This window comes from Chelmon rostratus, chromosome 19 (assembly GCF_017976325.1).
Source record: "Chelmon rostratus isolate fCheRos1 chromosome 19, fCheRos1.pri, whole genome shotgun sequence".
NCBI lineage: Eukaryota > Metazoa > Chordata > Actinopteri > Chaetodontiformes > Chaetodontidae > Chelmon > Chelmon rostratus.
Window position 1 is genome coordinate 23050604 of NC_055676.1, and position 14949 is coordinate 23065552.

The 14949-nt window shown below is 45.7% G+C and overlaps 2 protein-coding genes across 2 annotated transcripts; one reads left to right on the forward strand and one right to left on the reverse strand.

Moving 5' to 3' along the window:
• Positions 1 to 1973: 1973 nt before the first annotated feature.
• On the reverse strand, positions 1974 to 2831 carry ch25hl2 (cholesterol 25-hydroxylase like 2). Its single transcript, XM_041960721.1, has one exon. The coding sequence runs from the start codon at positions 2829 to 2831 to the stop codon at positions 1974 to 1976; it is 858 nt and encodes a 285-aa protein (XP_041816655.1).
• Positions 2832 to 11898: 9067 nt separating this feature from the next.
• s100z (S100 calcium binding protein Z) lies at positions 11899 to 14941 on the forward strand. Its single transcript, XM_041960066.1, has 2 exons — positions 11899 to 12252; positions 14208 to 14941. The coding sequence occupies exons 1-2, from the start codon at positions 12112 to 12114 to the stop codon at positions 14361 to 14363; spliced, it is 297 nt and encodes a 98-aa protein (XP_041816000.1). The 5' UTR covers positions 11899 to 12111; the 3' UTR covers positions 14364 to 14941.
• Positions 14942 to 14949: the final 8 nt, after the last annotated feature.

Consider the following 14949-nt stretch of genomic DNA (forward strand, 5'->3'; position numbering starts at 1 on the left):
GGTTTCACATGTACATGCACATACAGCTGCAACACCTCAGAGCTCAGTGTTTAACCTTTAAACTGAAGCTGGAAACTTACAGCAGGGCAGCAAAACACTAATTCAAAATCAAATGCTCTTAATCTCTTAAACTTCAGCAGCATTTTATAATTCAGCGTTTGAAACTCTGACGCCGTCGTTCTGGTGGAGCCACTTCTGCAGTTGCACACACGTGTTGCACGCTCACACATGCATGTTGGTTTCTGTCGCCTGTTTCCACATTGCAACATGTCCGTCATGCTTTAAGGTTCCCGTCGGTCGCAGCGGCCCGGTAACCACGAGATCGCCACATGTTCAGGTGTAAGAATAATACGTAACCCGACGAGGTTTGCACGGAAACAGCAGCTTAAAGAGTTTGTTGCTTGACTTGCAGAACAAATCACAGTTGTTCAAAGCAGAAACAATCTTTAGAAACTAGTCTTTTGACAGGAAATAGATTTTTTCTGATTCATTTATGATGTTTTAAAATGTGCCATCACGACACACAGAGAGAAAAAGATGTTCATTAATTCATACTTAATGAATAATCAGACAAAGACACACAGACACGTTCGCTTCATTCTGAATGAGGTGTTTCTAAAATAAACATGACCTGTTGCAACAATCCCCTGTGAACCAGAAACAAGCCAAACCAGTTCTGACGGTATCATGTGAGTGGCAGAGAGGAGTCTCAGCGTGGGGCCAGACCAGCGCTGCAGTACTACGACGCACCGCATTTCCTGTTTGATATCTTTAGATACGCAGCTGCACATGGAGAAATGTGAGAACCAGACGTCGATCTGTCCAAGTGAGGATCGTAGAGGTCTTTGTTTGATATGCTGTGCTGTTTGTGGCTCTGCTGCTCTGGTTGGTGCTGGGGGGAACAGTGACCTCTGCTAGTGAATTTGTGGAAATGTAGGTGACACCATGTGTGAGTCAAGATAGATAGATGGATGGATACTTTATTCATCCATCTATCTTGTTTGATATGTGCTGTTTTTGGCTCTGCTGCTCTGGTCGGTGCTGGGGGGAACAGTGACCTCTGCTGGTGAATTTGTGGAACTGTAGGTGACACCATATGTGAGTCAAATGTTCTACAAAGGTGAAGTCATGTGAACTTCATCAGTTTTATTACTCTTCCACATTATTTTAGGAGGCTTGGTCTGCAAACAGCTGCATGACTTTAAATTTTGATTCATTCAAAAAAAGTCAAATCCAGGCAAAAACCTGTTCGGATCCCAACACAGTCAAACAGACTTCAAAAAATAACCTCAATATAAAGACAGTGAACGCATCCGCAAAATGCTGCGTATTTTATTTTCAGATGAAGACTTATATGTCACATATATGTTGTCTTCTTTGGGGAGTTTAATTCAGAACTCTGCCAGTAGGAGCATTTTGCCTCGAAGAGAGGAGGATGACAGATTAGTATTGCACCCACGCATCATACTGGGATGCAGCTAAAAGACCGCTATTCATGTGTGTGAGTGCTGAGGAGGGAGAGAGGGAGGATGTACGTGCTAACCTGAGTAATCGCTCTGACAGATCACACCGAATACCATCAGCAAATACTCCACAAGGGCTGTTTAGCGACATATAAAAGAACAACAATCGAGGAAGTGGTTTTATCCTGTGCTTTTATTTTTCAAGGTAGCTCAAAACATGCTAGAAATGTGTGGAAACTGACCTGAGACTGCGACAGCTTGACAATACATTAACACGACTGTGCACGGCACTCACATAAAAGATCCTCAACAGCTCGAGAAATGTTAGAGCGACAGTCAGAGTTCCTAAACTGCGAAGAACATCCACGTTCTGTTAGCGAGCAGTGGAAGAAAAAGAGGAAGGGTGATCGATAGGATGATATCAAAAAGGCAGGAAAGGCAGGAAGGAGAGAAACTGGCCTGTAGGAGAGTCAGTTAGATTAACTCAGGCTCTTTAGTCTTTTCTGCCCTTCATCTTGTCCGGCTCTCCGGCGCGGCGTGGGTTCCCCCCAGCCAGTCCCAGTGCGAGAAGAACGGGGCGAAGTTGGTGCCGGGCCGCTGGTGGTGGGCATCGTGCTTGGGCGCGCCGCCCCAGAGGCCGAAGGGCACCAGGTTGTGCAGCGCCCACGGGAAGTCGTAGCCGCAGTGCTGCTCGATGGAGACGTAGACGTTGAAGACCATGAAGCTCCAGGCTGTGAGGCAGTGGCACTGCAGCAGGATGGGGTCTATCGTAGCCCAAAACCCCAGGCTGAACAACTCCCAGCCAGAGAGGTACTGGGTGACGAGGCTGAAAGTCTGGTTGTACTGGTGGTGCACGGCGTGGAAGGTGCGGTACAGCCACGGCACCTGGTGGTGCAGCAGGTGCCACAGGTAATACTGGAAGTCGAAGACCACCATGCAGCCCAGGATGCCCAGGGAGAAGCTCCAGAATGTGGGTGCCTCACGGGGCAGCGGGGTGGGCGGCCTCCACAGCCACTGGGCCACCGTGGCAGGGAAGATGTAGAGCAGGTGGTTGTAGACGGTGACGCCCAGCGTAGTCCAGATGTTAGGCCAGGTGACGGGTCTGTCGGGGTGGAGCCTGTAGCGGTTGATGCAGGGCCAGGTGGGAGCCAGCAGGTCCAGCACGGTGTAAAGACCAACCAGGAAGAAGTAGGTGGTGACGGAGAGGAAGACGGGGAAGGGAGGGCTCCTTAAGAGGTCGTGGTGGTTCTGGTGGAGGTAGTCCCAGAAAGGCTGCAGGATGGAGCCCTGGGACTGGCCCGCGGTCATGTTGTCCTCATCCGACATCCAGGATAAAGCCTCAGTTCTGAGTAACCTGCCTGTGCTCATCACTAACGCGGCGTTTCTCTCCCAGAAGAGGGGCAGATCCGAGGGGATCCTTTTTTAACGAGCCCCCGGAGGTGATAAAGGGGGTCTAAATGAAAGGGAAGATCCAATCAGCTTCCTCGTATAGGTTAAGCAACGGCAAATTGGACCGACGGGCCGTCTTAGCCTCTTATGTATGTTCAAGCCCCACCTCCACCCCCCCACCCCCTGTGTTTTAAAAGAAGGGACTCTGTAAAGGCCCTTTTTCATGGGCACAAGGACGGCAGCCAGGACTCAGGAGCCGGGCCACAACAGCTCTAATCATGGAGAGAGAGAGCTTCCGTTCACTGCTGAATCTGACTTTGTCGCCCGAAACGTGGCGTCGCGTCTTTTAACTCCGGAACAGAAGGAAACCAAACTTCACGAACACGCGAAGTTAAACGCAGCGAGTCCTGCCGCATGTTAATAATCTGCTTATTCAAACACACACGAACACACACGCAGAAGCTCGCCCGGCACGAGCCCCGAAGAGTCATTAATCATAGAAAAGCTGTCAAATGAATTCAAAACAGCTTCCGTTCAGACGCCGGACAGAAAAAAACTCTCTTCATTGATGAAGAGTGAGCTGAAGCAGCGACCACAGCTCCTGTTTCCATGGTGTCACACAATCATTTGGTCATGTGTCAGACTCAAACTCATATCAGAATAACAGCAGGATGAAGATCTGGAGATTAATCTTTGTCCACAGAAACACAACCAATATTACATAAAGAATCAATAGTCAATCAATCAAGAATCAATACACGATAAGCGAGGCGAATGATTTGCTTTCTTCTCTTTTTCGTTCTAAGAGTTTTAAATTTCAACACAACGTTATTATGAATGGTTTGAAATCGTGTTTTCTGTGTGTGATGTTTGTAATAATGTGAATATTCACGGCTGAGGACCAGGCCTGTGATCATCCGTGGTTGAAAATCTGATTTTAGATCAGTTTTTGTTTTAGAGCTTCGGTGCTTCTGATGCCGCTGCATGTATAATTAACGGAGGTCGGATCGTTTTAAACACGTGATGTTGAGAAAGTATCGGCGGTTTTGTGCAAACTGATACCTGAACCGTCCCGATTGAGCACCATCCAAAAGGCAGAGACATATTCAGCAGCTCCCAGATCTGTAGAAACAGCCAGAAATCTAACAAACGCACTGACAACAGGAGCCTCGGAGAACAGTTTCACTTTTTCCCAGGACAGCTTGCAGTGCACAGCGTGCTCACTGATCTGAGGACAGAACAGTTCAGAACTTTCCATGTGAGGAGCACTCTTTCCGATACCTCGGATCGGCCAGTAGAGGGCAGTAAAAACCAAGTCTTCACCAACAGATGGCGAGAAGACTGAAGAGGGCTGACTCCAACATCAGCTTTGTATGCTGTTGCTTTTGATATTTAATCATACATACACCGATTTTTACATCCACCTCTATGGATATAATAGTTCCAGTGGGCAGAAGTGTGTTTACTCAAGTACTGTACTCACATTCGATTTTGAGGTACTTTACTTACGTATTTTTACATTTTATGCTTCTTTATCCTTCCACTCAGCTACACAAGGAGAAATGTTGAACTTTCTACTCCATTACATTTATTTGACAGCTGCAGTTACTTTAAAGATGAAGATTTTACACAACAAATCAAATATACAAATTAACTCAAATGAGCCAAGATCTCACCAAAAAAGCCCAAAAACTTCAAACTGTATCAGAGCTTCTCCCATGATCCCACAGATATGGTACAGGAGTATCTCAGTCAGAGGGATGAAACCAGTACTTTTTAATACTTTAACTACATTTTGCTGCTAATACTACACTTTTACTTGTAGTGGAGTATTTTTTACATTGCTGTGTTGGTATTTTTACTTAAGCAAAGGATCTGAACATCATCTCAACCACCAACACACCTTCACAATTTACCTGAACGTCTCACCGCTGTGTTATGAGAGAAGGCCTATTAGCTGGAGGTAGAAGACCCGACCTCCGACTGACCAGCTCCTCACATCCTGAAGTACTGACGGCACCTTGTCAAACACAATAAGATCAGCTGCTCGAGTGGATCACAAACCATTTCTGCTTTTGAAGTGTCGGTAAAATAAAGGAGAATCCACTTCTCACCCAGTGCTTCATACTTCAGCACATCACCAACATGCGCCGCTGCATGTGGGTGTCTGAGGAGACGATGACAAGGTGTGAGACTGGTCCCTTCGGTCCTGAGGGAGAGGACGAGTCCACTGAGCTCTGCAAGCAAGAAGCCCTGTCCAGGTTGGGGGGGGGGGGGTGCTCGCCCCCTCACCCTCTACGCTTCATTAGAGGTTTTCATGTGATTTGTTCCTCAGCATGATAAACATGTGGTGAGCACTGCAGACATGCAGACACATACAGCACGGCACGGCACAGAGTACAGTACAGCACAGTACAGCACAGCACGGCACGGCACGGCACAGAGTACAGTACAGCACAGTACAGCACAGCACGGCACGGCACGGCACGGCACAGAGTACAGTACAGCACAGCACGGCACAGCACAGCACAGTACAGAGTACAGTACAGTACAGTACAGCACAGTACAGTACAGAGTACAGCACAGTACGGTACAGCACAGAGTACAGTACAGCACAGTACAGCATAGCACAGTACAGCACAGTACAGTACAGCACAGAGTACAGTACAGCACAGTACAGCACAGTACAGCACAGTACAGCATAGCACAGTACAGTACAGCACAGTACAGAGTACAGCACAGTACAGCACAGTACAGTACAGCACAGAGTACAGTACAGTACAGTACAGCACAGTACAGCACAGTACAGCACAGTACAGCATAGCACAGTACAGTACAGCACAGTACAGTACAGAGTACAGCACAGTACAGTACAGTACAGCACAGTACAGCATAGCACAGTACAGTACAGCACAGTACAGTACAGCACAGTACAGAGTACAGCACAGTACGGTACAGCACAGTACAGTACAGAGTACAGCACAGTACGGTACAGCACAGAGTACAGTACAGCACAGTACAGCATAGCACAGTACAGCACAGTACAGTACAGCACAGAGTACAGTACAGCACAGTACAGCACAGTACAGCACAGTACAGCATAGCACAGTACAGTACAGCACAGTACAGAGTACAGCACAGTACAGCACAGTACAGTACAGCACAGAGTACAGTACAGTACAGTACAGCACAGTACAGCACAGTACAGCACAGTACAGCATAGCACAGTACAGTACAGCACAGTACAGTACAGAGTACAGCACAGTACAGTACAGTACAGCACAGTACAGCATAGCACAGTACAGTACAGCACAGTACAGAGTACAGCACAGTACGGTACAGTACAGTACAGTACAGAGTACAGCACAGTACGGTACAGCACAGTACAGCACAGTACAGCATAGCACAGTACAGTAGAGTACAGCACAGTACAGCACAGCACAGTACAGTACAGTACAGAGAACAGCACAGTACGGTACAGCACAGTACAGCACAGCACAGTACGGCACAGCACAGAGTACAGCACAGTACGGTACAGCACAGAGTACAGCACAGTACAGTACAGCACAGTACGGTACAGCACAGTACAGTACAGCACAGCACGGCACAGCACGGCACGGCACAGCACAGTACAGCACAGCACAGAGTACAGCACAGTACAGTACAGCACAGTACAGCACAGCACAGAGTACAGCACAGTACAATACAGTACAGCACGGCACAGAGTACAGTACAGTACAGTACAGTACAGCACAGTACAGCATAGCACAGTACAGTACAGCACGGCACAGCACGGCACAGCACAGAGTACAGCACAGTACAGCACAGCACAGCACAGCACAGCTCAGTGGCTTCTAATCCTTCTGAGGTCAACATGTCCCAAATAAAACATGAACACCATCATGAAAGGAAGGTCCAATAAATAAATACAACTAAAATAGCGAATACAGAGCAGCTAACCCAACACAACCACGTTTGTTCATGAATAAATGTGGGCTAAAATTTGTTGTTTAGACCACATTTAGAGAATAAAGAGAAATTCCAGCAGAGAGAAAGTCTTTATTTCAGGAGGTAAAGACGTTTGTCAAATTCAGTCACTGCAGCGCCGGCGGTGAGAAATCCTCCAGCGGCTACTCACACTGACAGGGTGAGATCCACAGCGATGGTAACACCTCAGACCAGGACCGCGATGAAAACCTGCACTCTAACATCTGCATGTTTACATTCATACCCGCCATGGAAACCATGGAAACACTTATTAATACCATATGCCATTATACCACAGAGTAACTAAGCTGTAATCATAATCAATCATATATGACAACACACAAGTGAAACAATTATTAACTGCTCATATACACGAGTACGAATCATTCACATGCTGTTTAAAACTGTACGTTCACAACTAACCGGCCAACACAGTCGCCTAGAAATGACATTTACATGAACAGGCTGCCATCACTGTGAGGGGATGGAGCGTTGAACAAATGAAAAACACTCGTTATCAACATTTAATGAGTTGTTTCCTCATTATGTTAAAATGTATAAAGTACTACAATAAATATAAATACACGATTCCCATTTATATGAAATATGAAGACATTTTTATATAATAACAATATAGTTGGAGTTATTATTCGTGCCAAAGCTGTTCCACAAATATGTTCAGTAATTATTATTATCAATATTATTATCATTACCATTATTTTTTATATTATTATTATTATTATTATTATTATTATTATTATCATTATTATTATGTGGCTCCTGATGGTCACTGTCGTGGTTGTGGTTGTTAGTTTTATTATTTCCAGTTTTATGTTGAAAGTTTTTTGCTTTACTTCCTGTGTTTTCCCGCCTCTGGAAGTGTTGATTTGTCTCACCTGTCCCTCGTCAGTCCTCCCTCCCAGGTGGATTTAATTGTGGATTGTTTTTTCCCCTGGACTTCACTGGTTTTTGGATTTGTTTGCCTGTTACTTATTTCTTTGGATTCGCCAGCTTCACTCTGCTCATAAACCTTTTTGTTATGTTTTTTTGTTAATAAACTAGTTGAACTATCTGATTTGGTAGTCCGCGCAGAGACTCGGAGTCGTGAAATTTGGCTCCACTGCTTCATCCTGAGTGAATTTCTTTCTCTGCTTGAGGCTGCGTGACAGCATGTGTCCACACCGCTGAGGGCACGAGAGGAACGGGAAGAGATTCATGTCAGGGCTCATCAACAGGTGTGGGCTCGCATCCACCCTAACAGCCTCCGCGAGAACGGAGGACAGAGCCTCCGGTCAGCCTGGCGCAGAGCAGAGGAGGTGACAAACCTGAGAAAACGACTGCAGCCATGCTGGCAGCTCACTTCCTGTCTGCAGAGGCTGACCCGTCCTCTCAGGAAGGAGTTTGCAGCCTGGGAGGGCGGTGGCGCCGGTTTGGGCCTCCACCAAGGCTGAGCTAAATGCTAACATTAGCAATACGCACATTCCGCACATTCACAAACTTGGGTCAGCGTGTTAGCATGCTAACATTTGCTAGCAGCAAACACAAAGAACAGCTGCAGCTGACGGGAATGTCGCGACTGGAAACGCAGCCTGACATCAAACGCAGATATATAATAACCAACTTGTCCAGACGACCCGTACGACCGTTTTTCTGGTGAGGACGAGCTGAAAAATTCAATGGCAACCAGTTAAAGTGTCAAGAGTAGATAATTACTTTAAAGTGTAGAATATTAACCCTATAATGCCGTGGGTATCATATTTGATACATGCATTTCTGAAACGTTTTAAATTACCCGATGGTAAAAACTTTGCTAAAAATGATACAAACAAAAAAACATATTTGCTAATTAAATTTTTTTTTTTTTAATTGTTATAGGGCCAAATAAAGTCTTCAAATTCAAAAAATTGAAAATTGGTCAGGCATTATAGGGTTAAATGCAGCAAATGAAGCATGCAGTGGTGTGCCGGGGGGGGGGGGCAGTTTTTGAAAAACGCGTGCTAAAGTGCCCTCTTGGCAGCCAAAACGCGCTCTAAAGTGCGCCCTGGGAGCCAAAACACGCACTAAAGTGCCTTTTGGGACCCAAAACGCGCTCTAAAGTGTCCCCTGGGAGCCAAAATGCGCTCTAAAGTGTCCCCTGGGAGCCAAAACGTGCTCTAAAGTGCCCTCTTGGGAGCCAAAACGCACTCTAAAGTGCCCTCTTGGGAGCCAAAACGCGCTCTAAAGTGCCCCCTGGGAGCCAAAACGCGCACTAAAGTGCTCTCTTGGACGCCAAAATGTGTGCTGAAGTGCCCTCTTGGACGCCAAAACGCGTGCTAAAGTGCCCTCTTCAGTGGCGAGGACACGCTATATGTGCCCTTTTTTTTTCCTTTCCGCCCCTGCCCTTCAAAAAGTGTGCACGCCACTGGAAGCATGAAAATAAAACGCACTAAATCCAGTCCAACAGATACAAAAGACATTTCAAAAAGAACGCAGGCCTCCTGTCCCGGTGTCTTTGTCGTGACCTTGAAGACGCTGCAGAGGACCTGAGGCTGCAGGAGGGGACATTAAATGATACGTCATCTGTCACAAAGGCTTTTTATGCCCTTCAAGACCGTGAGCAGGGATGTAATATCCCACACAGGCTGCCTCGTGTAGAACAGGTGTGTATTTTCTCTGCTTTGAAGTATTAACATTTAGTTTATTTAAATACTACTCGATATCTATTCAGTGATGCTGCTAACATCCAGATTATAGACATACAACACATAGAACAGAGAGATAATTGTAATAAATTCATCCAACAGCCTTTTATTTGAATCAGAAACTGACCCGCGTTTGTGGGTTTTGATAAAAGTTTAACTAAATTTCAAAATTCTTGACACGTTTTTTTTATTTGCGATTTATTTGCTATTTGGCAGGTGTCACTTTTTTGCTCAATCATTTGATCTGAGGGTCGCTTTCATATAACGGTGAAATCAAATCTAAAATAATTGGGCGTGTTGTGGATTCAGCCGTGTTAAACTCACCTGAAAACACTTGGCTGGCTGATGTGATGTCAGCTCGTGTTTCACGGGTCACCGTCCTCCACAACATTCACTATGAGCAGCCGTGAGGGGAAACTGTTTCATCACCTTAACAAATGGAAACTTATTTTCTCCGTGGCGGTGTCTGCTGGTGGAAGAAAAGTTGTGGGCGCACCTGACAGCTAGCGTCCCTCAGGTGTTGTCTTTGGGGGCTGAGGGCTGGACGGAGTGTTATTCTCCGCTGTCAGTTATGGAGGGACGGTCGCGTCCAGACGCGGAACGGCAGAGGACGGAAGCAAAAATAAAGCCTGAGGCGAGAACGTGGCGGTTTTCAATCGCAAGGTGAGACCGAGAGAGCGGCGGCCTGCAGGCGGGCAGAGCGAGTCTCCACAAGTCTGAGGCTGAAATCAGATGAAACCAGAGGCTGCTCTGGAAACACAAACACCTTGTGATGAGTGGAAAGAACAGACTGAAGTGAACCTGGGGTGCAGACGTGGTGGTCGCCTGTATGTACAAACAGCAAAGACACACGAGACCACCTGAATCACGTTTTAATCAACATAACGAAACAGTTTTATGATGAACGCTCAGAGCATTTCAATGCTTAAAGAGTGAAAACCGTGTGTTCACAAAGTGGTGAACAACTGAGCCTTTCAATCATGATGCTTTCACCTGTTACCTGTTTACCTGTGGAATGATCTTTCCCAGTCTTTAGTCGCTCCTGTCCCAACGTGTTTGAAACGTGTTGCTGCATCAGATCCAGAATCAGCAGATATTTACAAAAAACAATGAACCAATATCGACTTTGTGCTGAGTTCAGGTGAGTTTATGTCAAATTAGCTAATTGTCACGTTCTGTTTTATCGATGTGTCCAAAAAAGCAAAACACGCAGGATTCAGGGTCCAAACCGCTCTCGAGCATCAAAGTCCTGGACCTTGTAGAACTGCCATCTGCCTGCTACACGTTCAAGGTACTTGTACTTTACATGAGCATTTCTATGCACCTTTATACTTCTACTCCACTACACCTCAGAGATAAACATTGTATTTTTACTCCACTTCATTTCATACCCTTTCCTTCCAGTGGGAAAACACATATCTCCAGATACTGACTGTTTTCCTTCATGTCTTGAGAAAATTCTCGTCCTCCTTCAGCTAAAAACTGAAAACTGTTTGAAAGCCTCTCGGATCGGCTGAAAATGCGTCGTCACAAAGCTGAAAACAGGCTGTTTTTCGGAGATACGAGGTTCTCGCAGGACAAACATGTGATGATCTTATAGAATATGATGCATCGCTGCAGATTAAACCAGCCAACAGGATATAAAGTAGTTCAGATGAGCTCAGCAAAATGCACCATCCACATTAATGCAGCAGGAATATTAATCCACAAACATCAGAGATGATAGAGAAACACTGACAGGAACATTTTACTGCACTACGAGTACTTTTACTTTCATATGCAGGACTTTTACTTGTAGTGAAATATTTTTATAGTGTTATATTAGTACTTCTGCTTAAGTGAACCATCTGAATACTTACACCTGTAGAATAGATGTCTTACAGTGTACTCAAAGGTTTTGCGTTCTGCTCAGATCGAGCTCCAGCTGTGCTCCAACTTTCATGTTCATGCTCTCGGTTTTCACATATTTTATGAAGATTCATTTGCTTTCTTAATTTATTTCGATTTCGATTAGGAGGGTTTGTAAGAGACAGGTGTTCAGTGTCTCCAGAAACGCTGGAAAACAGCTGGATAGCATCTTTCATTAGCACATCCCTGTAAACGCTCCTTGCAGGCTTTTTGTTCTACATGTTAAATCTCAAAGCAGAGATAACCCTGATGACATCACGATGACACAATCAGGGTCATTATCTGAGGTTTTTGCAGCAGAAAGCTGCTCCGGAGCAGCAGAGGTAATGAAGCCGCCCGCAGAGCTCCTCGTGCCGTCTGTGGCTTCGATGAACACCCTCGGGGACTCCGCGGCTACACCGGCACATGTTTTGTTTTCCGCTCAACCGCCTTGATTAAAAGCTGGAAAGAAAGAGCGTCGCCATGGCGTCTCACCTGTGGAATTAATTATCGGCGCAAAGATAGAGGAAGGCCCTCGAAGCTCTTCCTCATTTCCTGATAAACAAGCCGAGCCGCGGCGTCTCTTATCACATTCGTGCGGGGCTCTAACCAGGTAAGGACGCCTCTCCCTCCTCCGCCTCTTGCTCTGCTCTCGAGTCATAAAACGCTTTCATTTTTCAGGAAGCTATCATCCCTCCAGCAGAATGCCGAGCCAGCTCGAGGGCGCGATGGACGCGCTGATAACGGTTTTCTACAACTACTCTGGGAATGATGGGGACAAATATAAACTGAACAAGGGCGAGTTGAAGCAGCTGCTGAACAGCGAGCTGACGGACTTCCTCACGGTAACGTAGACACTTCAACACGTTCTTCTTTATTCTGATTGGGATTCATGGCTGAGCGTGTTTTAAACAGAATGGACAGATAATGTGGGAATGTGTGACCTTTCCCTCTCCCTGTGTTCCCTCAGCTGATCCAGAATGAATAACTGCCGCTTGCAGTCATGGTAACAGATTCATTAGGGGTCGTTAGCGTTCTTAAAACTGACTTAAATCGGACCCCAGGTTTTCAGGCGGTTCGAGAAAGAGCACTCTGACCTTGTTGGAGGGAATTGTTTTCTCATTGATTGCTTGCCGGTGGCCCTCACGTCGTAGCACGGTGGGACACAAAGGACGTGGAGGAGGGGACAGATAAGGTCGCTTCAGATAAGCCCCGGCCCCTGAGTCTGTGCGATAGCTGTTTGTACGAGCTCGCGACCCCGAAAGGTTGAAACGCGTCGACGAAACGGCCGAAGCCTGACAGTCGAAGCCCTCCTGATGTATTTCTTGTCCTCCCTCATGTGGATGGGAGGCCTCAGGTGCTCTACGCATCATCATCATCAGTGGCCCACATCGCCTCCAAATATAGACTCTCCCATGATGTCATCACATCCCTCCCCGGGCTATAGTCACCTCCGAGAATAGACGCAGCCCCAGAATAACAGCCACCCTCATCTCCCTCCCGTAGAGAACACCTGAAAGGCACGATCGATCGATTACTGTGCAGGTAAATATGATTCAGATGAGGAGATGCGTTCAGGTGTGGATGCTCCAGGCTGAGAGGAGAGTAAACTGGAGGACGGTCCTGTATGAAACTACTTCTACTTTAATAAACGAGTGAATGAATTAATGAATTTTAATGAAGAAACAATTAGACAAGTTTTGTTTTTCAAGGCACTGTGAAGTGTCACCGTCTCAGAAAACCATGTATCTCCAAATCCAGTTTTTTTTTTCATTTAAAGTTATCTGATGGTTTGAGAAAAAGACAAATTCTTCCACTTTTAAAGCTAAATAAACCCTATAAAAATAATAATAATAATAAAAAACATCGTGTTAGCTGAAAAATGTCGACAAGGCCGAATGAAAAACATGAAAAGTTGATGAGATACAAGGTTTTCACAGGACATCAATGCCATTTAAAAAAAAAAGACATACAATACAATAAGTTTTGGCTCAAATAATACGTTAAACTTTCATTAATGAGCAGATATATATCAGAATCAGCTTCAGTATGTGTTCACACACAAGCGATTTGACTCCGGTTTAAACGATGTACTCAAAAAAAGACACCCAGCTCAACCAGGGCAAAGAAAAAAGGCAAAAATAACCCCAAAAACTGAACAATGTGGTATATAATATAGTAAAACTACTACTACTACTACTACTGGAAGTCAAATTTAAAAGTAGATTAAAAGTAAATAGCGGTTTTGTTCTGAATCTGTTTACTGATGACGCAGCTTTGAGCCTCTTTGCCCGTTAAAAATCAACGCCACATTAGAAGTGCAGCAGTCCTGTGGCGATATTCTTCCTATAAAATAAATCCCATCCCGGTTTGCCCTCAGCGTGGACTCCATTTTCATTTCAACCTTTGCTAAAATGTTGCCTTTAATGAGCGCCACCGCGCAAATACCACCGTTGCCTCGGAGGTCCGCGGCTGGAAAAGGAAAGTCGTGTCTCGTTTCTCGATCCTGGAGGAAACGGGCGAAGCGATAAATGTCTGATCGGCCGCGGCTCACGGGTCATTTAGCAGCGACATCACTCTCCTTCTGCCTCGAGTCCGCGTGGAGCTCCGATATCAATCAAACGGCTGCGTGTTGCTCATCCTGCATGTGCAGACTGATGGATTTCCTATATCCTAACCCGAATCTAGAGCGTGCTGCAGCTATTTTTAATTGCTCAAACAGGGAATCAGAAGTGTCAATACTGCTTACAAGTCCAAGCAACATCACGACTCTCAACGTTTCTCCCTTTTCCCTTCTCAGTCCCAGAAGGATCCGATGCTGGTGGAGAAAATCATGAACGACCTAGACTCTAACAAAGACAACGAGGTGGACTTCAACGAGTTCGTCGTGCTGGTGGCCGCCCTCACGGTCGCCTGCAACGACTTCTTCCAAGAGCAGAAGAAGAAGAACAAGTAGAACACACACCAACTGCAGAGCAAACACTTTAAAACTGCTCAAACATCACGTTAAAAGCGGTGCAGTGAACGCCCCATCGGTTGAATCATTGGTGTTAGTGTTTCCTGCTGTATGTAGGATTGTGAATGCTGTGTTAATGAAGGTAGATGCTCTGTCTCATACGCCAAAACAACACATTTTCAGCCTGGAGCTGTTGAACAACAGCTCACGTTGAGCATCTCTGATCCAAATTCTGCTCATTTGTATAAGAGAGGGATGTTAATAACTAGAAAACACCTTACCTAAATCATTTTTTGGTTGTTATTGTGCTTTTATTTTATTATGTTTGGAGCTCCGTCACAGCCTGACGGTGCATTTACAGGAAACGTGTCTGTCCCTCGTCAATCCCTCTGAGTCGATGTTCCCCGAGGAGGAAGTCTTCCTCAACCGTGTTGGTGCAAAGCTGGCGTCCTGGAAAAGATGCACGGTGGATGAGCCAGCTGTGACATGTGAGCTTCACTGTACGCTGTAACACAGAACGCTTTTAAATGTGTGTTGCATGTCAAGTTAAATGCTTAGAAACATGTTCAAGTCTGATGTCGAAGTA

What these genes read in the sequence shown, in the direction of transcription:
- ch25hl2 (XM_041960721.1), bottom strand. Translation starts at nt 2,831, where the DNA reads ATGAGCACAGGCAGGTTACTCAGAACTGAGGCTTTATCCTGGATGTCG.
- s100z (XM_041960066.1), top strand. Translation starts at nt 12,112, where the DNA reads ATGCCGAGCCAGCTCGAGGGCGCGATGGACGCGCTGATAACGGTTTTC. An exon ending in AGCTGACGGACTTCCTCACG is followed by an intron (nt 12,253 to 14,207) that starts GTAACGTAGACA and finishes TTCCCTTCTCAG; the next exon opens with TCCCAGAAGGATCCGATGCT.